At 47.3% G+C, this 26,716-nt stretch overlaps 1 protein-coding gene across 1 annotated transcript in view; it reads left to right on the forward strand.

Moving 5' to 3' along the window:
• The window catches only part of LOC116989034 (cytosolic arginine sensor for mTORC1 subunit 2), a 117,642-nt gene that overhangs the window by 32,751 nt on the left and 58,175 nt on the right, over positions 1-26,716 (forward strand). The window contains exon 2 of the mRNA XM_033046158.1: positions 21,040-21,110. Within this exon, the coding sequence (XP_032902049.1) occupies positions 21,040-21,110 (71 nt within the window). The remainder of the gene's footprint in view (positions 1-21,039; positions 21,111-26,716) is intronic.

Raw genomic sequence — 26,716 nt, forward strand, 5'->3', positions numbered from 1 at the left:
AGATCCTCTGTGATGTGGACTCCCGGGTATTTAAAGCAGCTCGCCCTATCCACAGTAGCCCCATTTATCTCCAATGGAGTGTACGTCCTCGGATGTTGTGCCCTTCTAAAGTCCACGATCAGCTCCTTAGTTTTTATGACATTCAAGAGGAGGCTGTTGTCCTGACACCAGAGTGCCAGATCAGCCACCTCCTCCCGGTAGGCCTTCTCATCGTTATCGGAGATCAGGCCCACCACCACAGTGTCATCAGCAAACCTGATTATGGAGTTGGAGCTGAACCTGGCCACACAGTCATGTGTGTACAGGGAGTACAGTAGGGAGCTGAGGATGCAACCCTGGGGGGATCCTGTGTTCAGGGTGATGGCGTTCGATGTATGTCTTCCCATCTTGACCACCTGGGGCCTGGCGGTGAGAAAGTCCAGGACCCAGGCACACAGGGGGGTGTTGAGCCCCAGTTCCAGCAGCTTCTCAGCAAGTCTGGTGGGGACTATCGTGTTGAAGACTGAACTGTAGTCTATGAACAGCATCCTCACATAGCTGTTGTTGAGCCCCAGTTCCAGCAGCTTCTGGCTGTCAAGGCGAGAGAGGGCGGTGTGCAGAACCTGGGAGACCGCATAGTCCGTGGATCCGATCGGACGGTATGCGAACTGTAGCGGATCCATGTTGCGAGGGAGGAAGTCGCAGATGTGTTTCTTGACCAGCCTCTCGAAGCATTTCATGACCACCGAGGTGAGGGCCACCGGACGGTAGCCATTCAGACAAGCTGGAGAAGCATTCTTTGGTACCGGTACAATGATGGATCTTTTGAAGCAGGCAGGGACCATGGACTTGGCTAGGGAGAGGTTGAATATTGTGGAGAACGTACAAACTCCATACAGACAGCACCCGTAGTCGGGATCGAACCGGGGTCTCCCGCACTGCATGCGCTGTAAGGCAGCAACTCTACCGCTGCGCCACCGTGGCCGTTTACCTTTCCTGTGAAGATTTTGTTTTTCTGATTTAAGTTTGCAGTTTATTATTCTGTTCGGTTCGCAGGATGTGGTCCAGGTTTGGCAAAATGTATTCACCGCATCCTATTTATTAGGAGAAAGTTTTGATGGCTTGAACCTCGAACCGGTGTCCGTCTTGGCATAGATGCCGTCCCTTGGCATTGGGGAAAGGAGTTTCAACGGCAACAAGGTAACAATAATAAACATCCATGAAAGAATGGTGTGTGACTAGGAGATGTTGACCCCAATCCACGGTTGCATGTTTAACCTAATTTAGTTCAGTTTATTGTTGTGTGTACCGAGGTACAGTGAAAAGCTTTTTTTGTTGCCTGCTATCCAGTCAGCGGAAAGACTATACATGTTTACAATCAAGCCGTCCACAGTGGACAGATGCGGGTTGAAGGAATAACGTTGAGAGCACAAATAAAGTCCGATTAAAGATAGTCCGAGGGTTAATGGTAGGTCAGGACCGCTCTCCAGTTGTCTGTTGGGAGAACGCACAAACTCCGTACAGACAGCACCGATAGTTTCATGCGCTGTAAGACAGCAACTCTACTGCTGCGCAACCGCACCGTACCTGTGGAAATACCTCTCTGTACTTTGTTGGGATTGCCCTTTTAATCTCTTTCCAGAGCTTTTCTTTTATTGTTTCTCTGTCAAACCCATTTTTCTCAGCTTCAGCGTGATGTTGGAACGCACAGCACTAACGGCAACGTGGCTTTTCTATGGGGAATTTAGCACGCTACCAAGACCCGTGCAAGTGGCACAGCGGTAGAGTTGCTGCCTTACAGCGCCTGATACCCGGGTTCGATCCTGACTACGGGTGCTGTCTGCACCGAGTTTGCACGTTCTCCCCGTGACCGCGTGGGTTTTCTCAAGTTGTAGGAGTAGAATTAGGCCGTTCGGCCCATCGAGTCTACTCCGCCTTTGAAACATGGCTGATCTCTGCCTCCTAATCCCATTTTCCTGCTTTCTCCCCATAACCCTTGACACCCATTCTAATCAAGAACCCGGTTTTCTCCGGGTGATCCGGTTTTCTCCCGCACTCCAAAACACGTGCAGATTTGTGGGCTAGTTGGCTTCAGTAACTTGCCTCTAGTGTGTTGCATGCAATACCGCGGGATAACATTGAACCTGTGTATGGGTGATCGTTGGTCGGCACGGACTTGCTGGGCCGAAGGGTCTATTTCCAGGCTGTACTTAAAAACTGAAATAAACTTGACTGTAGAGCTATTGCATAGAAAGAGACACTGGGGTATATTAGCACAGAAGGTTAAAGGGTCTGTCCCACTTGGGGGTCATGCAGATGGCGAGTGAAGATTTTGTGCATTCCAAAATCCTGGGGCGACTGCACGTCACTGCCTACGTCACCGTGCACCATGCACGCGTAATGCGCACCATACGCGCATCCCGTGCGCGTCACGCCGAGTGCGTTGTGACGCGTATATGATGACGCGCAAATGACTCCCATGTGGGACAGGCCCTTAAAAGATTGATGAAAGAGTTAGGTTTAAGGAAGTAGCTTAAAATTGTTGAAGAAGGGGAGAGGATTGGAATGGGAATCCAGGGATTTGGGACACAAAATGAGTGATTACATCAATCAATAAGAAACTGGCTGCTCAGAGATTGGGTAGGTGACGTTTTGGGACGGGACCCTTCCTCAACGGCCTGAAGAAGGGTTCCAACCCGAAACGTCACCTAGCCACGTTCTCCAGAGATGCCGCCTGAGTCGCTCCAGCACTTTGCATCTTTCCCTGTTACTACACACAGAGTGTTGAGAGCTTCTCAGTGGCGATGGAGGCAAACGGTTTTTATCTATCGAAACAAAGAGTACAGGTGGAAGTCAGCGAGTCAGGCAGCATTTTTAGTTTAGTCGAGAGATACAGTGCTGTAACGGGCCTTATGGTCGAGATTGCACCAGTCAGCAATCCCCGGACGTTAACGCTGTCCTACACACACTAGGGACAATTTTATTTTAAACATTTACATCAAACCAATTAACCTACAAACCTGTACGTCTTTGGGGTGAGGGGGGAAACCGAAGATCTTGGAGAAAACCCACGCAGGTCATGGGGGGGGGGGAACGTGCAAACTGCATACAGACAGCACCCGTAGTCAGGATTAAATCCGGGTCTCTGGCGCAGTTGGGCAGTAGCTCTACCCGCTGCGCCACCTCTTGAGACCTCGACTTGGCTTCCACAGCCTTCTATAGCAAAGATTTCCACAGATTCATCACCAAAGAAACTCCTCCTCATCATCTCCTTCCTAAAGGAACGTCCTTTAATTCTGAGGCTATGACCTCTGGTCCTAGACTCTCCCACTGGTGGAAACATCCTCTCCGCATCCACTCTGTTCAAGCCTTTCACTATTGGTGAAAGTGCTAGTGTGCGGGGCGAATTACTGCTGGGCGCGGGCGGGCCGAAGGGCCTGTTTCCACACTATATCTCTAAAACTAAACTGAAATAAGGACATTGCAAGCCGTTTCTGCTTCTCGCTGTGGCGGGCAGTCAGTAAATCTGGAGCACAAGTATTTTTTGTTTTGCTCCAGCAGAATTAGCATCTGCAAAATGATGTTTCCTGGTCTATTGTTGAGTGCCATTTTAATCAGCGCATAGGTTTTTGCTAATAACCTCAACAGCTGGTTTTATAGCAAACCGAGCGTGCCTTTCATCGCTTCCAACGCAGCCACAGCCGTTTTCTACATGAAAAGTTCAAAATGATATCTTCGTCTTCAAAGTAGAACAATTGGCACTTAATTTTCTTGTCGGATTTCATGGCCTTCTCCAGCTTTGCATACTGAATGTTTGCATAGCACCCCCTGGATTAATTTGTACCCCGATCCCTAAGGGACTTGAGTGTACGTGGAGGCTGGACTGCAATCCTGCTCGGGACTGAAGGCGGCTTTGTGCCGGTGGAAATTTCCAACCCTGACTGGCAGTAAACAGATAATATATTTCTCCAGTAGACTCTGTGGCGCAATATTAAATTAAAAATATCAACCCAGTTCCTTTTTGCTCCATTAAAGCTGTCAGGTTTCGCACTCTTCGGACAGAAAGACCCAACATTCTTAAAAGAGTCGTGAAATCGTCCGTCGCGACTTGTCACCAGCTCTGGTTTATGTACGGGATAAAAACTGTGAACGAGAAGGTAAATTAAATGTTGTTTACTACCAGGAGAAATGGAATGGCATTCGGTAATTCCATCTCGCTCGGCTGTTGAGAGAAAAGGGCTGGCTGTTTACCAAAAAACATGTCGGAATTAAACCACTAATTACTTTTATTTTGGCACACACATTCGCGTTTTCTCCCTCCTCTCTCTCTCTCTCTCTCTCTCTCTCTCTCCTCGAGTGTCAGATGTTCCCCACTTTCTAACATATATATAGAGTAACTTTCATTAACTCTGCCTCACATAAAGCACTTTATGGACAGATGAATGGCTTTGAAGTGTAGTCGTTAAGACTCCCACACCAGTCTGGAACTTTAAACCTTTGGCCTTTTGGTGCCTGCGATGGATGTCACTTCTTCCAAAGTAGTCCACAAGATTGGCCAGCCAGGGTCACCCATGCAGTGTGGATGAGGGCTGTTTAAGAGGCTAATTTCACAGTGCAAATCGCTGACTTCTTTCCAACAACCTGAGAAATGGGTGCGTTTAATTGGCACAAGAGACTGCACCTCAAAATATCATCATGGAGCAGACGTATTCATAGGTTGTAGGAGCAGAATGAGGCCCTTTGGCCCGTCAATACTACTCCACCATTCAATCATGGCTGATCTATCTTTCCCTCCAAACCCCACTCTCCTGCCTTCTCCCCATAACACCCGTACTAATTAAAAATCTGTCAAACTCCGCCTTAAAAAAAAAATCCAATTGACTTGGCCTCCACAGCCGTCTGTGGCAATGAATTCCACAGATTCACCACCTCTGACTAAAGAAATTCCTCCTCGTCTCCTTTCTCGAGATTAATTTTTCGTTTAGTTTAGTTTCGAGATACATCGCGAAAACAGGCCCTTCGGCCCACAGAGTCCGCACCGACCAGCAATCCCCGCACATTAACACAGTCTTACACACACTAGGGACAATTCACGTCAAGCCAATTAACCTACAAACCTGTACGTCTTTGGAGTGCGAGAGACCTAAAGATCTTGGAGAAAACTCACGGGGAGAACGTGCAAACTCCGTACAGACAGCACCCATAGTCGGGAGTGAACCCGGGTCTCTGGCACCGTGCCTATAGACAATAGGTGCAGGAGTAGGCCATTCGGCCCTTCGAGCCAGCACCGCCATTCAATGTGATCATGGCTGATCATCCCCAATCAGTGCCCCGTTCCTGCCTTCTCCCTATATCCCATGACTCCGCTCCGCCCTATCTAGCTCTCTCTTGAAAGCATCCAGAGAACCTGCCTCCACCTGAGGCAGAGAATTCCACAGACACACCACTCTCTGTGAGAAAAAGTATTTCCTTGTCTCCAGTCTAAATGGCTTATTCCTTATTCTTAAACTGTGACCCCTGCTTCTGGTTTCCCCCAACATCGGGAACATGTTTCCTGCCTCTAGCGTGTCCAAGCCCTTAACAATCTTATATGTTTCAATGAGATTACCTCTCATCCTTCTAAACTCCAGAGTGTACAAGCCCAGCTGCTCCATTTTCTCAGCATATGACAGTCCCGCCATCCCGGGAATTAACCTTGTAAACCTACGCTGCACTCCCTCAATAGCCGCCCCTGTTTATCCAAGATTGGTGTACCTAGTCTATTCTGTCACCTTCAATACCTTGGGCTTTGTGCATTCAATTCAGCAGATTAATTCAGCAGTGGAGCCGTGCACTTAAACTGGCCAAGCAGCATCATGTTAACATGGGTGAATAATTTCTAGCCTTGGCGATGAACTCCCAAGTTTCGCCTTTTACTGAAATGAAAAACCTCGTGGCATTTATCCAGTTGGATGGAAACTCCCTTGTGTTCTTTGAATGTTGGTGCCTCCGAAACACTTGTACAGCGTGTCCCTAATCTCATTTAGCACCCTAACGAAGATCATTGATTCTTGGAAATATAATTAGTCTTAGGTCCCACAAGGCTGCCCTCGATGTCCACACAAGTACCCACTGTCATAATATTTGTGCGTTCCGTGGTAAACACTTCCAGGAAGCAATCAACTAGGTTGCGCAGTTTTAAAATATCAATCTCTATTTCAACCTTCGGTTATTTCCTTTCTTACATTTGGCGAATCCAGACAGTTTCAGGAATTCACTGCCACAGACGGCTGTGGAGGCCATGTCGGTGGGAAATTCGAAGGCGGAGATAGACAGATTTTTGATTAGTAAAGGTTTGTCGGGGGGTTATGGGGAGAAGGCAGGAGAATGGGGTTGAGAGGGAAAGACAAATGAGCCACGATTGAATGGCGGAGTAGACTTGACAGGCCGAATGGCCTAATTCTGCTCCCAGAATTTATTAACCTATCTAGTTATCAACCAAATGCACCAATGGACAGCATGCTACAGAATGTGTTCACTATTAAATCTTGAGTGATAACTGCATTAACCTAAAAATAATTTTGACCTGAATAATTTCAGTCTGAAGAAGGGTCTCAACCCGAAACGTTGCCCATTCCTCCTTCCCTCCAGAGATGCTGCCTGCCCCGCTGGGTTACTCCAGCATTTTGTGTCTATCTTTGATTTAAACCAGCATCTGCAGTTCCTTCCTGCACAAATAAATTCTACCTAATGTCCTGTTATAGACACTGATACCAAGTGTCAAGAAGGCCAATTATATTCAGTGCAAGACATTTGTTCGAGTGGATTAATGGCCTGTGGTGTCCTTTATTAAGCAGACACTGGTCACATAGGAGGTGAGAGCAGGTATTGAGGGAAGGTACACAAAAATGCTGGAGAAACTCAGCGGGTGCAGCAGCATCTATGGAGCGAAGGAAATAGGCAACGTTTCGGGCCGAATCCCTTCTTCAGACTGATAGGGGGTGGCGGGGAGAAGGAAGGAAAAAGGAGGAGGAGGAGCCCGAGGGCTGAGGGATGGGAGGAGACAGCCCGAGGGCTGAGGAAGGGGAGGAGACAGCAAGGGCTAACAAAATTGGGAGAATTCAATGTTCATGCCCGCAGGATGCAGACTCCCCAAGTGGAATATGAGGTGCTGTTCCTCCAATTTCCGGTGTTGCTCACTCTGGCCATGGAGGAGACCCAGGACAGAGAGGTCGGACGGGGAATGGGAGGGGGAGTTGAAGTGCTGAGCCACAGGGAGGTCAGGTAGGTTCTTGCGGACCGAGCGGAGGTGTTCGGCGAAACGATTGCCCAACCTCCGCTTAGTCTCACCGTCTGAGGAAGGGTTTCGGCCCGAAACGTTACCTATTTCCTTCGCTCCATAGATGCTGCTGCACCCGCTGAGTTTCTCCAGCATTTTTGTGTACCTCCGATTTTCCAGCATCTGCAGTTCCTTCTTGAACAGATATTTGAGGGGAGTTCTTCTGGAAAGCCAGAACTAACTGTTGAGCCTTCCGGAGGTGTTGTTGGGCCTAACTCAACGAGACACCAGTGAAGGGAGATGCCTACTTGATAACCCCAATGATATACTTGCATCTACACCATCAGTCTTTATGTCCTTGTTAAAATGTAGGCAGCTGTTTATTGCATACTGAATTCGTTATTGTCCTTGTGTTGGAAGGAACTACAGATGCTGGTTTAAGCCGAAGATAGACACAAATAGCTGGAGTAACTCAGCGGGACAGGCAGCATCTCTGGAGGGAAGGAATGGGTGACGTTTCGGGTTGAGGCGTCTGAAGAAGGGTTCGGACCCGAAACGTCACCCATTCCTTCTCTTCAGAGATGCTGCCTGGCCCGCTGAGTTACACCAGCTATTTGTGTCTATCTTTAGTTATTGTTCTTAGCATAAGTTTGTATAATCAGTTTAGATGGTGCTTTGGGTTTCGTGGTTGAGAGCTTATCCCTGGTGTTACAGCATGTACTTTGTGTTTCCATTGTAATTCAGCAGCGGTAGACTTAAGAAGGATTAAGTATTTCTTCAATTTCAGGATTATGTACTCCAGCGTTGATTATCGTTTTAAAGGCCAATTCATTGCCATCGCTAAAAAACAAGAGTCATGTTGGCCTTTGTCTTTCAACTATTCCAAGTTATTGTGTGCGTTTCATAGCTTTTAAACGGCCGAGTTTTGCCCTGATCGCCATGCACGAACCGTGAAACCCAGGCAGTTACGAGCTAAAATGTGTAGGAAGGAACAGCGGATGCTAGTTTATACCGAATGTAGACACAAATTGCTGGAGTAACTCAGCGTGTCAGGCAGCATCTTAGTTTAGTTTGGGGATTCAGCGCGGATACGTCTAGAGTCAAGAGTGGTTTATTGTCAGTAGGTACACAAAAAAGATGGAGAAACTCAGCGGGTGCAGCAGCATCTATGGAGCGAAGGAAAAAGGCAACGTTTCGGGCCGAAACCCTTCTTCAGACTTGTTTATTGTCATATGTCCCAGATAGAACAATGACATTCTTACTTGCAGCAGCACAACAGAATATGTAATCATAGTAAATAATATAACAAAAACTCACAGAGAGAAAAAAAAGAACAAACAATAACAGTGCAATAATAATAATAATAGTACTCTATTGGAGTTCATAGTTTGAGGTTGTAGTGTTTAATAGCCTGATGGCTGCAGGGAAGAAGCTGTTCCTGAACCTGGACATTACAGTTCTCAGGCTCCTGTACCTTCTTCCCGATGGCAGCGGTGAGATGAGTGTGTGGCCAGGATGGTGTGGGTCTCTGATGATGTTGGCTGCCTTTTTGAGGCAGCGACTTCGATAGATCCCTTCAATGGTGGGGAGGTCAGAGCCGGTGATGGACTGGGCAGTGGTCACAACTTTCTGCAGTCTTTCCCGTTCAAGTTGCCGAACCAGGCCAAGATGCCACCAGTCAGTATGCTCTCCACTGTGCACCTGTAGAAGTTCTAGAGAATCCGAATCTCCGTAAACTTCTTGGGAAGTAGAGGCGCTGATGTACGTTCTTTATGATTGCATCATTGTGCTGGCTCCAGGAAAGATCGTCGTAAATATGCACGCCCAGGAATTTGACGTCTTTGACTTCGGCCCAGCGAGTTAACGCTGACCATCGATCCCCACGCACTAACCCTATCCCACACACACACACACACACTAGGGACAATTTACAATTTTACCGAAGTCAATTAGCCTACAATCCCGTACATCTATGGAGAGTGGGAACAAACCCATGCAGGTCGCAAACTCCGTACAGACATAGAAAACATAAAAAATAGGTGCAGGAGGAGGGCATTCGGCCCTTCGAGCCAGCACCGCCATTCATTGTGATCATGGCTGATCGTCCCCAATCAATAACCCGTGCCTGCCTTCTCCCCAGATCCCTTGATTCCACTAGCCCCTAGAGCTCTATCTAACTCTCTCTTAAATCCATCCAGTGATTTGGCCTCCACTGCCCTCCGTGGCAGGGAATTCCACAAATTCACAACTCTCTGGGTGAAAACGTTTTTTCTCACCTCAGTCTTAAATGGCCTCCGCTTTATTCTAAGACTGTGGCCCCTAGTTCTGGGCTCGCCCAACATTAGGAACATTTTTCCTGCATCTAGCTTGTCCAATCCTTCTATGATTTTATATGTTTCTATAAGATACCCCCTCATCCTTCTAAACTCCAGTGAATACAAGCCTAGCCTTTTCAATCTTTCCTCATATGACAGTCCCGCCATCCCAGGGATCAATCTTGTGAACCTACGCTGCACTGCCTCAATCACAAGGATGTCCTTCCTCAAATTAAGAGACCAAAACTGTACGCAATACTCCAGGTGTAGTCTTACCAGAGCCCTATACAACTGCAGAAGAACCTCTTTACTCCTATACTGAAATCCTCTTGTTATGAAGGCCAACATTCCATTAGCTTTCTTCACCTGTGTTCACTGGAGAAAAAGAATATGTGGACGTTTCGGGTCTTTTTCTCCAGAGATGCCGACTGACCCGCTGAGTCACTCCAGCATTTTGTGTCTTATCTTCAGCTAACCCGATGCCAAATGCACGGGAACACAGTCGAACACTTGACGGTAATGAGATGCAATGGAGCTCTATGGATTCTGCAGGCATTGTTACCCACAGAATGATTAGATTGTGGAGCTCACTACCACGAGGAATAGTTGGGACGATTGCCAGTAGCTAGGCAAAGCTGGGTAAACAGGAAAGAGAAAGGAATAGAATGATCTACTGTTGGGGTGGGATGGGGGGAAGGTATATGGACGCCAACCTGTACGATAGAGCAATTCGACTGAAATGGCCTCTGTTAGCTGTACTTTCTGTGCAATAAATTGGTGAGCTGGATCATTTTTATATTGTGACATTAGTAAAGGGATAAATACCAAAGCCAGGACTCCAGGGCCTCAGTTCAGTTTAGTTTATTGTCACGTGCAGCGATGTCAGGACTTTCATATGAAGAAAGACTGGATAGACTCGACTTGTACTCGCTAGAATTTAGAAGATTGAGGGGGGATCTTATAGAAACTTACAAAATTCTTAAGGGGTTGGACAGGCTAGATGCAGGAAGATTGTTCCCGATGTTGAGGAAGTCCAGAACAAGGGGTCACACAGTTTAAGGATAAGGGGGAAATCTTTTAGGACCGAGATGAGGAAAACATTTTTCACCCAGAGAGTGGTGAATCTCTGGAATTCTCTGCCACAGAAGGTAGTTGAGGCCAGTTAGTTGGCTATATTTAAGGGGGAGTTAGATGTGGCCCTTGTGGCTAAAGGGATCAGGGGGTATGGAGAGAAGGCAGGTACAGGATACTGCGTTGGATGATCAGCCATGATCGTATTGAATGGCGGTGCAGGCTCGAAGGGCCGAATGGCCTACTCCTGCACCTATTTTCTATGTTTCTATGAAAAGCTTTTGCTGCGTGCTAGCCAGTCAGCGGAAAGACAGCACATGCGTAGGAAAGGACTGCAGATGCTGGTTTAAATCGAAGGTAGACACAAAATGCTGGAGTAATTTAGCGGGACAGGCAGTACCTCTGGAGAGAAGGATTGGGTCGAGACCCTTCCTCAGACCTTTGGGTCGCGAGCCGAAAGGTCGCCCATTCCTTCTCTCCAGAGATGCTGCCCGCCTGTCCCGCTGAGTTACCCCAGCATTCTGTGACTAAGCTGGATTACGTGCTGTGTGCAATGGCGATCCACAGCCTTGTGACTCCGAGGCAAGGTCACCCACAGTGAACCAGATAAACCTTGCCTTGCTGAAGCTCCCAAGAGCACAGGTCCAGTTCTTGAACCCTGTCGAAATGAAATGCTTCCATTTAAAATGTCGATTTTCATTCCTTCAATTCCCAGTGCACCACTGTTTGAATTTTGTAGCCTTAATTCGGGCGGCACGGTGGCGCAGCGGTAGAGTTGCTGCCTTGCAGCGTCAGAGACCCGGGTTCGATCCTGACTACGGGTGCTGTTGGTACGGCGTTTGTACGTTCTCTCCGTGACCTGCGTGGGTTTTCTCCGGGTGCTCCGGTTTCCTCCCACATCTCCCACTGGTGGAAACATCCTCTCCACATTCACTCCTACCCGGCCTTTCGTTATTCGTTTCACCATTGTTGCCCCTGATATTTTAATTTCATGCTGTTTAATTAATTACATTAAAATCCTCCAGATTTTAAATCACATCTACGGCTCATTAGCCAGGATCTTCGGATTACAAATCCAATTATTTAGCCAATATGTTAGTATTCAATAGTACAGATTGCGTGCTACATTGATTAGGTTAATGGACTAGCAGGCAGAGACATGACTTCAATTTTCACTGTGAGACATGGCGGTCTTAAATTCAAATCATTAAATCAATCTAGATGTTGTAATATAAAATATGGTATTAGAGTTGGCTACAATGAAAATGGTGGATTGTCATAAAAATTAATCTGCATCATTGCTTTCCCCTTTGAGGAAGGGAATCCACTGCCTGGGGCGGCACGGTGGCGCAGCGGTAGAGTTGCTGCCTCACAGCGCCAGAGACCCGGGTTTGATCGTGACCACGGGCGCTGTCTGTGTGCGGTGCTTGTACGCTCTCCCCGTGACCGCGTGTGTTTTCTCCTGGTGCTCTGCTTTAGTTTAGTTCATTGTCACGTGTACCAGTCAGCGGAAAGACAATACATGATTACAATCGAGCCATTCACAGAGTACAGATACATGATAAAGGGATTCCTCCCACATTCCAAAGCAGTGTTGGTTTGGAGGCTAATTGGCCTCTGTAAATTGCCCCCAGTCTGCAGAATGCCAAAATGGGATAACATAGACCCAGTGTGTAAGAAGGAACTACAGATGCTGGCTTAAACCAAAGATAGACACAAAATGCTGGAGTAACTCAGCGGGACAGGCAGCATCTCTGGGGAGAAGGAATCGGTGATGTTTCGGGTTGAGACCCTTCTTCAGACTGAGTGTCAGCTGTTATCAGGCAACTGAATCATACTACCACAACCAGAGAGCAGTGCTTTTTCTCACAGAGAGTGGTGAGTCTGTGGAATTCTCTGCCTCAGAGGGCGGTGGAGGCAGGATCTCTGGATGCTTTCAAGAGAGAGCTAGATAGGGCTCTTAAAAATAGCAGAGTCAGGGGATATGGGATGAAGGCAGGAATGGGGTACTGATTGGGGATGAACAGCCATGATCACATCGAACGGCCGAAGGGCCTACTCCTGCACCTATTGCCTATTGTCTAAACTACTACCTACCTCTTTGGTGACCCTCGGACTATCCTTTTGTTAAAGAAAGAACTGCAGATGCTGGAAAAATCAAAGGTAGACAAAAATGCTGGAGAAACTCAGCTTGTGAGGCAGCATCTATGGAGCGAAGGAATATAGCGAAGGAGTCTGAAGAAGGGTCTCGACCCGAAACGTCACCTATTCCTTCGCTCCATAGATGCTGCCTCACCCGCTGAGTTTCTCCAGCATTTCTGTCTACCTCGGACTATCCTTGATCGGACTCTGTTAGCTTTACCTTGCACTAAACGATATTCCCTTATCACGTATCTATCTATACACTGTAAACAGCTCGATTGTAATCATGCATTGTCTTTCTGCTGAAGATAGACACAAAATGCAGTGGGACGGGCTGCATCTCTGGAGAGAAGGAATGGGTGACGTTTCGGGTCGAGACCCTTCTTCAGACTGGTGACGGGATAGACTGGATAAAAGCTTTTCACTGTACCTCGGTACACGTGACAATAAACAAAACTAAAACTCAAACTAAAGGAGATAGGAACAAGAGATATACATGGTACCAAGTGGCTATAGGCCAGCAAGGTCGGAGCTCTGTGTGTGGATCTAGGAAGAGGTGGCAAGGGGATATCACAGTCCCCGTGCCAAAGGGAAGCCCAGCCCCAGTAAAATTAATTCTAAAAATAAGTAAAATCAAAATCCAATTTATTGCAATCTGTGCAGCAATCCATCAGGGAGTTTGCCCAATGTATTGTCACTGGCTGCTCTGATCACAACAGCTGGTTGTGCATTCCAGTGTCACTTTGTGGCCTGGCTTACCCCATGCCAATTAAGTGACTGGTCGAACCTTCCGCGATGGGAGAACATTGTTCTTGATCAGCACGGGTGTCAGGGGTTGCGGGGAGAAGGCAGGAGAATGGGGTTGAGAGGGAAAGATAGATCGGCCATGATTGAATGGCGGAGTAGACTTGATGGGCCGAATGGCCTAATTCTGCTCCTATCACTTATGAACACAAACGCTGTGATCATTGAATGAGTAGGATGACTAATATTCAATGATCCTGAACCTTAAAAAAATCACTCCTGCAAATTGTCTCTGGTACAAAAGCTCAAATGTCCTGCAGACCGATATGAGGAATGCATGAACAGACAGCACCTGCCTTTTGCTGTTTACTTTTCACGTTGAGAACTAGGGCGTTTCAATCAGTATTACCATTTCTTTCAGCGGAAACCTGGAGCTTAAAAAAGAGAGCGCGGTACTCTAATCTCAAAAGTCAGTCGAGAAACTAAAACTAGCTTCGGGTCGAGACCCTTCTTCAGACGATGTGCTGTGTCGGTCAGTTTGTGTTTTCGGGCTGACAGTTTCCTTTAGCTGAAGCTGAATCGACGGAGACCGATTATTTTCTTTTCTGTTTCCCCTTGCTCTCCTCTTGTCTCGACCGAGGCCTCCATGTCAGACAAGTGGCCCTCAGGGGATTTAGTAAATGCCAATGAATGGGCACTTGTGCCGTTTATTTATGGCACAGTCCAGTCACAGTCTCGCAGCCCCACATTCTGGTCAAGTGTCAGACTAGGCAGCCCCTACTGCGTGGAGCTAATGAGTGTGGGGGGTGTGGGGGGGTAGGGTTGTCAACTGTCACGTATTATCCGGGACATCCCGTATTTTGGGCTAAATTGGTTTGTCCCGTACGGGACTGCCCTTGTCCCGTATTTGACTGCTACTACTCGGGTCAAGGGGGCTGTCGGGTCGGAGCGCCACGTCCGGCCCCGCCTCACCCGTCCCGACGTAGGTCCCTATGACCTCCCTGTGGTTTTCTCCGGGCACTTCGGATTCCTCCCACCCTCCAAATGCGTTCAGGTTTGTAGTTGTAGTTCAGTTGTAGTTGTGGTTCAGGTTCCTGTAAAATTGTCTGTGTGTAGAATAATACTAGTGTATGGATGATCGCCGGTCAATGGGCCGAGCGGCCTGTTTCCACGCTGTATATCATAATCATACTTTATTAGCCAAGTATGTTTTGCAACATACGAGGAATTTGATTTGCCGTGGAGCCATACCAATAAAAAGCAACAAGACACACAAAATACATTATAACATTAACATCCACCACAGTGACTCCTCCACATTCCTCACTGCGATGGAAGGCGAAAAAAAAATTCAATCTCTTCCCTTCTTTATTCTCCCGCGTTTGGGGGCCTCGAGCTTTCCGTTGACGGGGCGATCTTGACTCTAAATTAAATCTAAAAAACTAAATCGCTTTGGGGATTTTTTTCGGCGAATGCCGGCATCATTGACTGGCGTATCAGGCGACCGAAAACTTTGCGGCTTGATGACGTATGACACGCGGCAGTTTTTTCAAGTGTCGTAACATTTTTGGTCGCAGCTGGATTTTGAAATGTTCAAAATCTTTTGGCGACACTGATATAGCGCCAGCAGTCGCCGAAAAAAATCGCCAAGGAGAAAATTCCTCTCAGCATCTCCCTGTCAAATTCTCCTCAGAATGTTAATTGTTTCAATCAAATCAACTCTCTTTTTAAAGTCCATGGAACATCGACCCAACCTATTCAATCGTTAAGACCATTAAGAAGACTCCATTATTCCAGGAATCAGCCCGATGAACATTTTATTGTTACTCCCTTCAATAAAGAGTTCATAATACTCTAGTTGTATTCTCACCATTGCCTTGTACAATAGTAGCAAAACTTCCCAACATTTATACTCTGACACCCTTCCAATAAAAAGTGTAGGAAGGAACTACAGACACAGGTGATCTTACAGAGGAATAGATCGGGTAGATGCACAGAGTCTCTTGTCCAGAGCAGGGGAATCAAGGACCAGAGGACATAGGTTCAAGATGAAGGGGGAAAGATTTAACAGGAATCTGAGGGGTAACTTTTTCACACAAAGGGTGGTGGGTGTATGGAACAAGCTGCCAGAGGAGGTAGTTGAGGCAGGGACTATCCCAACGCTTAAGAAACAGCTAGACAGGTACATGGATAGGACAGGTTTGGAGGGATATGGACCAAGCGCAGGCAGGTGGGACGGTGTGGGCAAGTTGGGCCGAAGGGCCTGTTTCCATGCTGTATCACTCTATGACGCGATGCTGGTGTGCACTGAAGATTGACACAAAATGCTGGAGTAACTCAGCTGGTTGGGCAGCCTCTCTGGAGAAAAGGAATAGGTGACTTTTGGGTCGAGACCCTTCATCACACCCGAGTCTGAAGAAGGGTCTGGACCTGAAATGTCACCTATTCCTTTACTGCAGAGATGCTGCCTGCTCCTCTGAGTCACCCTTCCAACGTTAGCCTTCCTAACTAATTTGTGGAATCTGCATGCCAACTTTGTGTTAAATCTTCCCAAAGAAGACACCTAAATATTGCTTTGTCAATCTGTAGCCCGAAGCAAGAAGAAATCGCTTAAACAACTTCTGTTGAGCACTGCGGCGATGTGACTTTGCCAGCTCGTTGACTTAATACAAGTTTGAAAGTGGTTTGTTTCCCAATTGACTCGTAATGTCGCAGCCTTTAATTACTTCACAAGCTGGAGGCATCAGGAAGTCACTCACCTTGAGTGAACTGCAAGGAAACAACCGAGAAAGAATCAATCCGAAGTGTCGACAATTTTCAGCTATAATTAACAGAAGATTATATGTTTCAGTGCCAGAAACATTGGCGTTATTGCTGTTGCAAACACTGGGCCAGTTGGGCTCTGCACATCAGGAGGTGCGGACAGCATGAGGACTTGATCTCTTTATTCTACGGGGCAGACCATTCTTCAATCCAACTATCTCTGGGGTGGCACGGTAGAGTTGCTGCCTCACAGCGCCAGAGACCCGGGTTCGATCCTGACTATGGGTGCTGCCTGTACGGAGTTTGTACGTTCTCCCCGTGACCATGTGAGTTTCCTCCAGGTGCTAGGGTTTCCTCCCACACTCCAAAGACCTACATGCTTGCAGGGTAGGTTAATTGGCTTTGGTGAAGGTGTAATATTTCGTAGTGTGTGTAGGATAGGGTCAGTGTGCATGGTGGCCACGAGTTGGCATGGACTCGGTGAACCAGTTTCCACGCTGTATCTCTGAAGTAAAGTCTAAAGATTCAAATTATTCCTTAAACCTCAGGTTAGTGCTTAATCCCAGCAACTATCAGGCTCCTGAACACTACGCAATGTTAACGTTACCTCAGCAACTATGGTTCTCTATGGACTATGACTTTAGATGCACCACGGACTTTGGTTTTGCACTATTATGGATACCTGGTATTACGGTTATTAATTTACTGTATTATCGATTAGTACATATTAATAATCAGTGTTGTTGTGTTAATAGGCCTGTTAAACTACAGCAAATCAGAATGTTATTGTTCCATTGCTGGTACATATGACAACTAAACACTGGAGATAGACACAAAGCGCTGGGGTAACTCAGGGGGTCAGGCAGCACCTCTGGAGAAAAGCACCAGGTGACATTTCGGGCCGACACCCTTCAGACTGAGAGTCGGGGAGAGGGAAACTAGAGGTATGAATAAGTTCAGAACAAATCAGAACCAAGGAAAGGTGGAGCCCACAATGGTCCATTGTTGGCTGTGGAAGACTTGCAACTGAACACTTTTGGCTCCCTTTTCAATAGACAATAGGTGCAGGAGTAGGCCATTCGGCCCTTCGAGTCAGCACCGTCATTCAATGTGATCATGGCGGATCATCCACAATCAGTACCCCGTTCCTGCCTTCTCCCCATATCCCCTGACTCTGCTATCTTTAAGAGCCCTATCTAACTCTCTCTTGAAAGCATCCAGAGAATCGGCCTCCACTGCCTGAGGCAGAGAATTCCACAGATTCACAACTCTCTGGCTGAAAAAGTTTTTCCTCATCTCCGTTCTAAATGACCTACCCCTTATTCTTAAACTGTGGCCCCTGGTTCTGGACTCCCCCAACATTGGGAACATGTTTCTTGCCTCTAGCGTGTCCAATCCCTTAATAATCTTATATGTTTCAATAAGAACACCTCTCACCCGTCTAAATTCCAGTGTATACAAGCCCAGTCGCTCAATTCTTTCATCATATGTCAGTCCCGCCATCCCGGGGATTAACCATGTGAACCTACGCTGCACTCCCTCAATAGCAAGAATATCCTTCCTCAAATTTAGAGACCAAAACTGCACACAATACTCCAGGTGTGGTCTCACCAGGGCCCTGCACAACTGCAGAAGGACCTCTTTGCTCCTGTACTCAACTCCTCTTGCTCTGAAGGCTTTCTTCACTGCCTGCTGCACCTGCATGCTTACTTTCAGTGACTTTTCAGCCAGAGAGTTGTGAATCTGTGGAATTCTCTGCCACAGAAGGCAGTGGAGGCCAATTCACTGGATGTTTTCAAGAGAGAGTTAGGGCTAACGGAATCAACGGAACGGGGTACTGATTTAGGATGATCGGCCATGATCATATTTAATGGCAGTGCTGGCAGGTAAAGTGTCTATCATTTAGTACAAGATAAAATCCGATACAGTCTGATGCAAGATAGTTCAAAGGACTCTAATGAGGTAGTTTGGAGGTCAGCACCGCACTCGAGAATGGTTTGCCTGATAACAGCAGGGATGATCGATTCAAAATTCTGGAGTAACCCAGCGGGACAGGCAGCATCTCTGGAGGGAAGGAATGGGTGCGGTTTCGGGTCGGGACCCGTCTTCAGACCTTTCGTCACCCACTCCTTCTCTCCAGAGATGCTGCCTGTCCCGCTGAGTTACTCCAGCATTTTGTGTCTGTCTTTGATCGAAACCAGCATCTGCAGTTCATTCCTACACAACAGCGGGGAGGAAACTGTCCCTGATTCCGCGGAGATGTGCGTTTTCAAACTTCTATACCATAGAGTATTAAATAAGCTTTTTTTTTTTGCCATGTAGAATGTATCTTTGTAGCTAGAATTCTCAAAATTCTACCGAGAAAATTGTTGGCAAATTTAGTTCCAATGGAAGTGCAACTTTTGAGATAACTTTATTGCCGTTAGTTACTAAAATTAGTTTTTGCTGTAATGCACACTGGAATCTTCTCTTACAGATTTCATTAGCGTAGCTTCCTAGGTAGGTTTGAGTAAATACTTGCTTAATTACTTTTCTGTGGCCTTTGCTGCACTCTATTGATCCCTTCAGCTGTTGGTCTGTATATTAGTCTTAATTTTTGAATCTTGTAGCTGGCCCTCGGTGTTTGTTTCTTCAGCAAATTCCAGAGTTGCTGTTCATTGTGAAACATTCCAATAGCTGGAAGAGTCTCTCCGGCCTGTCTGCACTGCAGCCATTTCGTCAGCATCTGTTCTGCCGGCCCCCCACCTCAGGCTTGCTCTCCAACGCGTAATTCTACACATTCTCTGAAGGTCTGATGGATTAAAGAGGTTCAGACCAACAGTTCCCCACAACCATCAGGCTATTAAACCTGGCTCGGACAAAACTCTGATCATTAATAACCCCTTATCTATTATTTGCACTTTATCAGTCGATTTATTCATGTGTGTATATATTTATATTATGGTATATGGACACACTGATCTGTTTTGTAGTAAATGCCTACTATGTTCTGTGTGCTGAAGCAAAGCAAGAATTTCATTGTCCTATCAGGGACACATGACAATAAACTCACTTGAACTTGCTCCCTGTTTCAAATGAAGCCCGCGACTGAGGGGTTCGAGAGTTATATTATTATCCTAAGTCCCAGATAGAACAATGACATTCTTTCTTGCAGCCTGATAAATGATGCATGTTGTGAGGTGATGGATATAGACTTTTGACTCGGACACGGTGTGGAAACAGGCCCTTCAGCCCATCAAGTCCGTGCCGACCAGCGATCACCCATACGCTAGTTCTATCTGACACACTAGGGTCAAAATACAGAAGCCAATTAACCTACAAACCTGGGAGTGTGAAACTGGTGTACCCGGAGACAACCCACGAGGTCACGGAGGAGAAAGTCCAAACTCCATACTGCCAGCACCTGTAGTCAGGATCAAACCTGGGTCCCAATGATTCAGTTCAGTGATGTTTTCCTGTCACGTGTACCTGGGTACCATGAGATTCTTGTTTTTTTTTGCATACAATACACAAAAGAGTCGCCACATTTCTGGTGCTGACAAAGTTCAGAAAGTACTCTTGCTATTGAGGGAGTGCAGCGTAGGTTCACCAGGTTAATTCCCGGGATGGCGGGACTGTCATATGCTGATGGAATGGAGCGGCTGGGCTTGTATACTCTGGAACTTAGATGGATGAGAGGGGATCTTATTGGAACATATAAGATTGTTGAGGGTTTGGACACGCCACGCTCAAGGCAGGAAACATGTGCCCGATGTTGGGGGAGTCCAGAACCAGGGGCCACAGTTTAAGAATAAGGGGTAAGGCATTTGGAACGGAGATGAGGAAACACTTTTTCACACGGAGAGTTGTGAGTCTGGAATTCTCCGCCTCAGAGGACGGTGGAGGCCGGGTCTCTGGATACTTTCAAGAGAGAGCTAGATAGGGCTCTTAAAGATAGTGGAAAAGGGATATGGGGAGAAGGCAGGAACAGGGTACTGATTGTGAATGATCAGCCATGATCACATTGAACGGCGGTGCTGGCTCGAAGGGCTGAATGGCCTACTCCGGCACCTATTGCCTATTAGAGTCATGATGGTCCCACTCGGTTCTCGGCAGCAGAGGGCGGTGAATCTGTGGAATTAATTGCCACAGAAGGCTGTGGAGGCCAAGTCGTAGGATATTTTTTTAAAGCAGAAATAGATAGATTCTTGATTAGTGCGGGTGTCGGGGGTTATGGGGAGAAGGAGGGAAAATGGGGTTAGGAGAGAGAGATAGATCAGCCATGATTGAATGGCCTAGTAGACTGGATGGGCCGAATGGCCAAATTCTGCTCCAATAACTTGTGATGCACGCTCCTGCACCCCTGGGGCTACAAGGAAACCGTTACATTCTCATTCCTATGCCCCGCTTGCTTCTCTCATGACAGCAGATAGTTCGCTGATAAACATTAATTTGGCTTTTGGTAAATTTGGTCTTTATCTGTGCAGGATTCTGGCTCAATCATTTGCACATGAAACCTTCTCGTATAGACAGCCTTGCGACCTCGTTCAGTTTCAATAATCGGTACACAGTCGCAGGTGCTTTTTACCAGTAATGTGTACATGGCCCTTCCCATCAGGATATTCCACAGTGCTGGTATAGAATGTAATGTGACTCTGTGCGCAAGGCCTTATAGCCACTCACTGACCCAAAACATAGACAGTTTTAAACCTCCACTGATCACGGGAAGATCTGTAGCTGAATTATCTCAAGCTAATGGCCTTGTTTTCAATCTCTCTCTCCTCCTAGGTGCAAGTTCTTCAGTTTGACGGAGACTCCTGAAGACTACACCATCATCGTCGATGAGGAGGGTTTTAAGGGTGAGCACCTTCTTTGCTGCTGCTTTGGTCGTGTCCACCAATAATGGAGATGCGTTGAGCTATTTGCTGCCGTGTGAATCTTGTAATGTGGTGATACCTGCCAAAGCCGTCTTGCTGAGTCTCATTGTCTGTAAAGGGCCTGTCCCACTTGGCGCGTCATTTACGCGACATCTTTTACGTGTCAAGATGCAGGACGCCTGCGTTGTGACGCGCACACGTGATGCACGCATGGTGCGCATTACGAGCGCATGGTGTGCATTACGCACGCATGGTGCGTGGTGACGTAGGCAGTGGCGCGCGGTGCCCCAGGATTTTGGGATGTACAAAATCTTTGCGCGCCATCTGCGTGACTCGCAAATGAAGCCCAAGTGGGACAGGCCCTTAACTCGTCCTCACCTAGGGCACAGCTAACAATGGCCTGTTCCCTTTATCATCGTTCCTTTCTTGCATATTTGTGATTAATTTGTTCTATATCTCTCTATATCACTGTCTATGGGCGGCACGGTGGCGTGGCAGCTGAGTTGCTGCTTTACAGCGCCAGAGACCCAGCTTCGATCCCGACTACGGGTGCTGTCTGTATGGAGTTTGCACGTTCTCCCCATGACCTGCGTGGGTTTTCTCCGAGATCTTCGGTTTCCTCCCACCCTCCAGAGACGTACGGGCTTGTAGGTTAATTGGCTTGGTATAAGTGTAAATTGTCCCCAATGTGTGTAGAATAGTGTTAGTGTGCGGGGATCGCTGGTCGTGTGTGGACTCGGTGGGCCGAAGGGCCTGTTTCCGCGCTGTATCTCTAAACTAAAAAAAAGAAGAAATATCTCTCGTTCCCCTTTCCCATGTTTCTCAGTCTGAAGGAGTCACCCATTCCTTCTCTCCAGAGATGCTGCCTGACCCGCTGAGTTACTCCAGCATTTTGTGTCTATCTTTGGTTTAAACCAGCATCAGCAGTCCCTCCCTTCTTAAGTTACTACCTACGCAAGGGTGCTTTAATGAACCACGGTGACATCTCTCTGAAGATGCAGTCAGTGCCCACGGGAGTTAGTAGATACAAATTAAACACTTATCTGCTTTCAAACGTGTTATTTTCAATGGATTTCAAATGCAGCTGTTCGCCAGTTGTATTCAACATATAATTGACTTACCCCAGCTAGTTACATCTTTTCACCAAATGCTGCGTCACCCATTCCTCCTCTCCAGAGGTGCTGCCTGCCCCGTTGAGTTACTCCAGCATTTTGTGTCTATCTTCGGTTTAAACCAGCGTCTGCAGTTCCTTCCTGCACACATTCCTACACCTGCTTACATCAGTGCAGTTGGCCATTGGGCTTTTGAAATTAGCTGAGCAATAATATTTCTCCTAAAAATCTGCTTGATATATAACATTTGCAAACATTCACAGACTCTATTCGCAGTGTAATAGAGTCATTCCTTCATTTTACTTCGGAGTCACGTGAGTGATTCCGTGAAGAACCCGCTCAGCACGCATGCGCGGCATTACGTTCAGCAGAGCAACAGCGGCACAGCGGGAGTCAGGCGCTCCCGCTATGGAGGTGAAAGAACGGACCGTCAGGTAAGCTGACGTCGGGTTTTCTTTCACAGGGAGCCTTCTGCTTTCGTGCTGAGCGGGTTCTTCACGGAATCACTCACGTGACTTTCAGGCAGAGAAGAAAGGCTCTAGAACAAACCTGTCCCCCGCTCGACTCCATTGAGGAGCGTTCCATCTGGGGGGGGTGGCAGCATCAGAACAGACCTGTCCCCCCGCTCGACTCCACGGAGGAGCGTTCCATCTGGGGGGCAGCATCAAGGCGGTAGGATCACTTACCCGGCGCTCCGCTATCCCGACACCGTGCCGAGCCTAAGCAGCGGGCTGGAAGTACCGCCACGGAAGAGGCGTCCGGCCGGTGGCTCCGACTTATCGGACGGGACGTCTTTCCACCCGCACGGGGGGAAAGACAGCCGCCTGAACAGACCTGTCCCCCCGCTCGACTCCACGGAGGAGCGTTCCATCTCGCGCGGGCAGCAACAAGGCGGTAGGACCACTTACCGTGCGGCCTGCTATACCCCGACACCGCGCCGAGCCCAGCCCGCTAGCGCCTGAGCAGCGGGCTGGAAGTAAAGCCATGGAAGAGGCGTCCGGCTGGTGGCTCCGACTTGTCGGACGGGGACGTCTCTCCACCCAGGCGGGGGAGAGACAGCCGCCTGAGCCGCATGGAGCGGCTCTTGGAGCAGGAGCTCCAGCGAGGTGCGCCCCAGGAGGGGCACTCCTACAGTGCCTTGTGCACTGTCCATTGCTTCCTCCTTTCCAGAGGATAGCTTTGGTGACCAGGACTGGGCTGGTCAAGAACGGGGGCAATGGCTGAAGATCTCGGGAGTATGCAAGGGGTGCAGGAACAGGAAGAGCTGCTAGGTGTGGTGGACAGCTACGTGGAAACCCCACGTACTGGAGGCCGTTAAAAGCCTGACGTCAGCCATCACATCGTTTTCTCCTCGTTCCATGGACAAATACGGAGATGACCACAACCTTCGTAAACAAGTCATAAGACCTGCCAATAAATCCTACATTGCGGGGTTGTGCATACCCCAGCCACTGAGCCAGACCCACTGCTCTTTGGCAAAAACCTCACAAAGCATATGAAGGACATGCAAGAGGTTTTACAAAACTTTCGGCTCATGAGGGCAGGGCCGGGACGAGCAAACCAAAAACAGTAATTCCTACGCAGCAGCACCCCATCGCGTCCATCAGTCAACGTCTACCATATGGGACTGATGAAAGCTCGGGGTCCGCATTCTATCATCGAAAGTCTTCTTTAGACCAGGGCCCAGAGCGGACCCCATGGAAAATGTGCCACCCCCCAACGTCACCGCCACGTCAGACGACGTGCAACACTCGTTGGACCAGCAGGAAACAGAAGAATACCCATAACCATGGAGGTAGGTGGGTCTGGTTCCTACCGGTATATAGAGTAATACTAACACATGGGAGTCTATCACGAGTGATCAGTATATACTCAATGGCATTAGTGAATACAAATACAGTTCATACTAGAAAAATTGCCACCAGGTCAACATTCACCCCAGAGGGTATTTTCCCCTCTCCGTTAAAGAAACAAGAGGGACAAGCTGAACTGGTGAGAATAATTACAAAGGGTATCATGGGAAAACCTGAACCCTTGCAATTCGTATCAAATATATTCACTAAACCCAAAAAAGATGGTGGATGTCGCATCATCATTGACTTAACTTCACTAAATATGTTTGTTAAGTATATACATTTCAAAATGGAACCGGTTGTTACTGCCAAACAACTAAATTCCAAAGGATACTTCATGGCAAACATTCATCTTAAAGATGTTTACTATTTAGTACCATTCACAAGCATCATCGCAGATTTACCTGGATGGGGCAGCTATAGCAGTTTAAAGCGTTACCCAATGGGTTCACATCAGCCAAGAGTGTCACTAAGACACTAAAACCAGCTCTGGCAATATTCAGAAGACAAAAACATATTGTCATGGCATATCTTGATGATATCCTAAATGGTAGGCAAGACCATGAAATTGACTATGTTAGCTGTTCAGCTACCAAACAGTTCTTCGAAACTCTGGGGTTGTCTTACATCCAGATAAATCTAGGTTGAAGCCATCCACTATCATGGACTACTTGGGCTTCACAATTAATTCAGTCTACGTGACTGTAACATTGCCAAGAGACAAAATAGTTGAATTGGCACAATCATGCAACAATTTAATGGTCAACAAACTACCAACTACTCGACAAGTAACAGAGTAGTTGGGAAAATGGTAGCAGCATTTCCGGCTACATAATTCGGATCTTTGTACCAAAAACGACATACAGGTCATTACGATCATTTCATGAAGTTACCCACTGAAGTAATATCAGAACTACAGTGGTGGGCAAAAAACGTTTGACATAGTTTTCAGCCTATTATCATCACTAACCCTACGTCAGTTATCCAAACAGATGACAGTGCTCAAGGCTGGGGAGCAACTAACTCTATATCCAGCACAAGTAGTAGATGGACTAACCCAGAATCATCGTTACCACTTACACTTATAATTAATGGGCATTAATTATCTAGAGATGTTGGGTGACTTTTATGGTTTAAAAGCATATGCATAAATATGCATCACTTGCATGTACGGTTATAAATAGATAATACTACGGTGGTGGCCTACATTAACCATATGGGCGGCATAAAATCGGTATCATGCGACAAGTTGGTCAACACAATTTGGCAATGGGGTGACCAAAGACATATTTGGCTATCAGTAACTTACCTGTCAGGTAAGCTAAATACAGTGGCAGACACCAGGTCACGTAAATTTAATGACAACATCGAATGGATGTTAAAAACCCCAACATTTATTTTCACAAATGTTATCAAGCAATATGGCACGCCAGATATCGATTTATTTGCATCAAGGCTAAATCACCAGGTACCTATGTATGTTGCTTGGGAACCAGACCCTGAGGCAGCAGCGGTAGATATGTTCGCGCTGGATTGGGGAAATTCTTCTTCTATGCATTTCCTCCCTTCTGCCTCATCAGCCGGGGACTACGCACAGTACAAATGGACTCTGTTTCAGGTATTTTGATAGTACCCGACTGGCCTACACAGCCATGGTTCCCAATACTCCATGACATGGTTGTTGAAACTCCGATGGTATTCCCCAGTGACCCAGAGTTATTAACACCCAGTGTCGGGCACAAGCCACCCGTGCCATGAAAAAATCAAACTCCTGGGTTGCAGATTCTGCACAAACCACTTCTGGGACTGGGATTATCAGAACAAACCGTCGACACCATGTCAGCATCCCTCCGAACATCCACTAAAAAACAGCACTTGTCCAGCATCAAAAAATGGGAGAAGTACTGCTTGGATACAGGGACCACCTACTCAACCGCTACAGTTACCAACGTACTGGAATTCCTGGTGAACCTTCACCACGATGAAGGACTCAGCTACAGAGCCATCAACACAGCTAGAATTGCCCTGCCTGTCTATTTAAAACCAGCTCCAGGACAACAGGCCATGGGGTCCCACCAGCTGGTGGTCAAACTAATGAAGGGTATTTACAACTAACCCCCTAGACCAAGGTACACCCATATATGGGATGTCAGTGTGGTCCTGACATACCTCAGGGGATGGCCACCAGCCAGATCCATCAACCTGGAACCATCTATGCTCAAAACACTAATGTTGATGGCACTTGTATCTGCACAGATGGTCCAGTCACTACACCTATTGCGACTGGACACCATGCTCACAGCTTCAGACCAGATCTCTGTCGTTATCCAGGGAATGATCAAACAGAGCAGACCAGGAACACCTAATCCAGTCGTGGAATTCCGGGCTTACCCGTCAGAAACACGGTTATGTGCCATGACCCTACTATCCTACATAGACACAACCAAAATACTCGATGGAGATGAAAAGCCTTGTGGGTCAGTCATAAAAAACCTTATGGTCGGGTGACGAGCCATTTCGAGATGGCTCAAGCAGGTGCTAAAAGCTGCTGGGATAAAAACTAACATGTACAAATTTCATTCCACCAGGGCAGCATCCACGTCGACGGCTAAAAGAATGGACG

This window comes from Amblyraja radiata, chromosome 28 (genome assembly GCF_010909765.2).
Source record: "Amblyraja radiata isolate CabotCenter1 chromosome 28, sAmbRad1.1.pri, whole genome shotgun sequence".
In the NCBI taxonomy this organism is placed as follows: Eukaryota; Metazoa; Chordata; class Chondrichthyes; order Rajiformes; family Rajidae; genus Amblyraja; species Amblyraja radiata.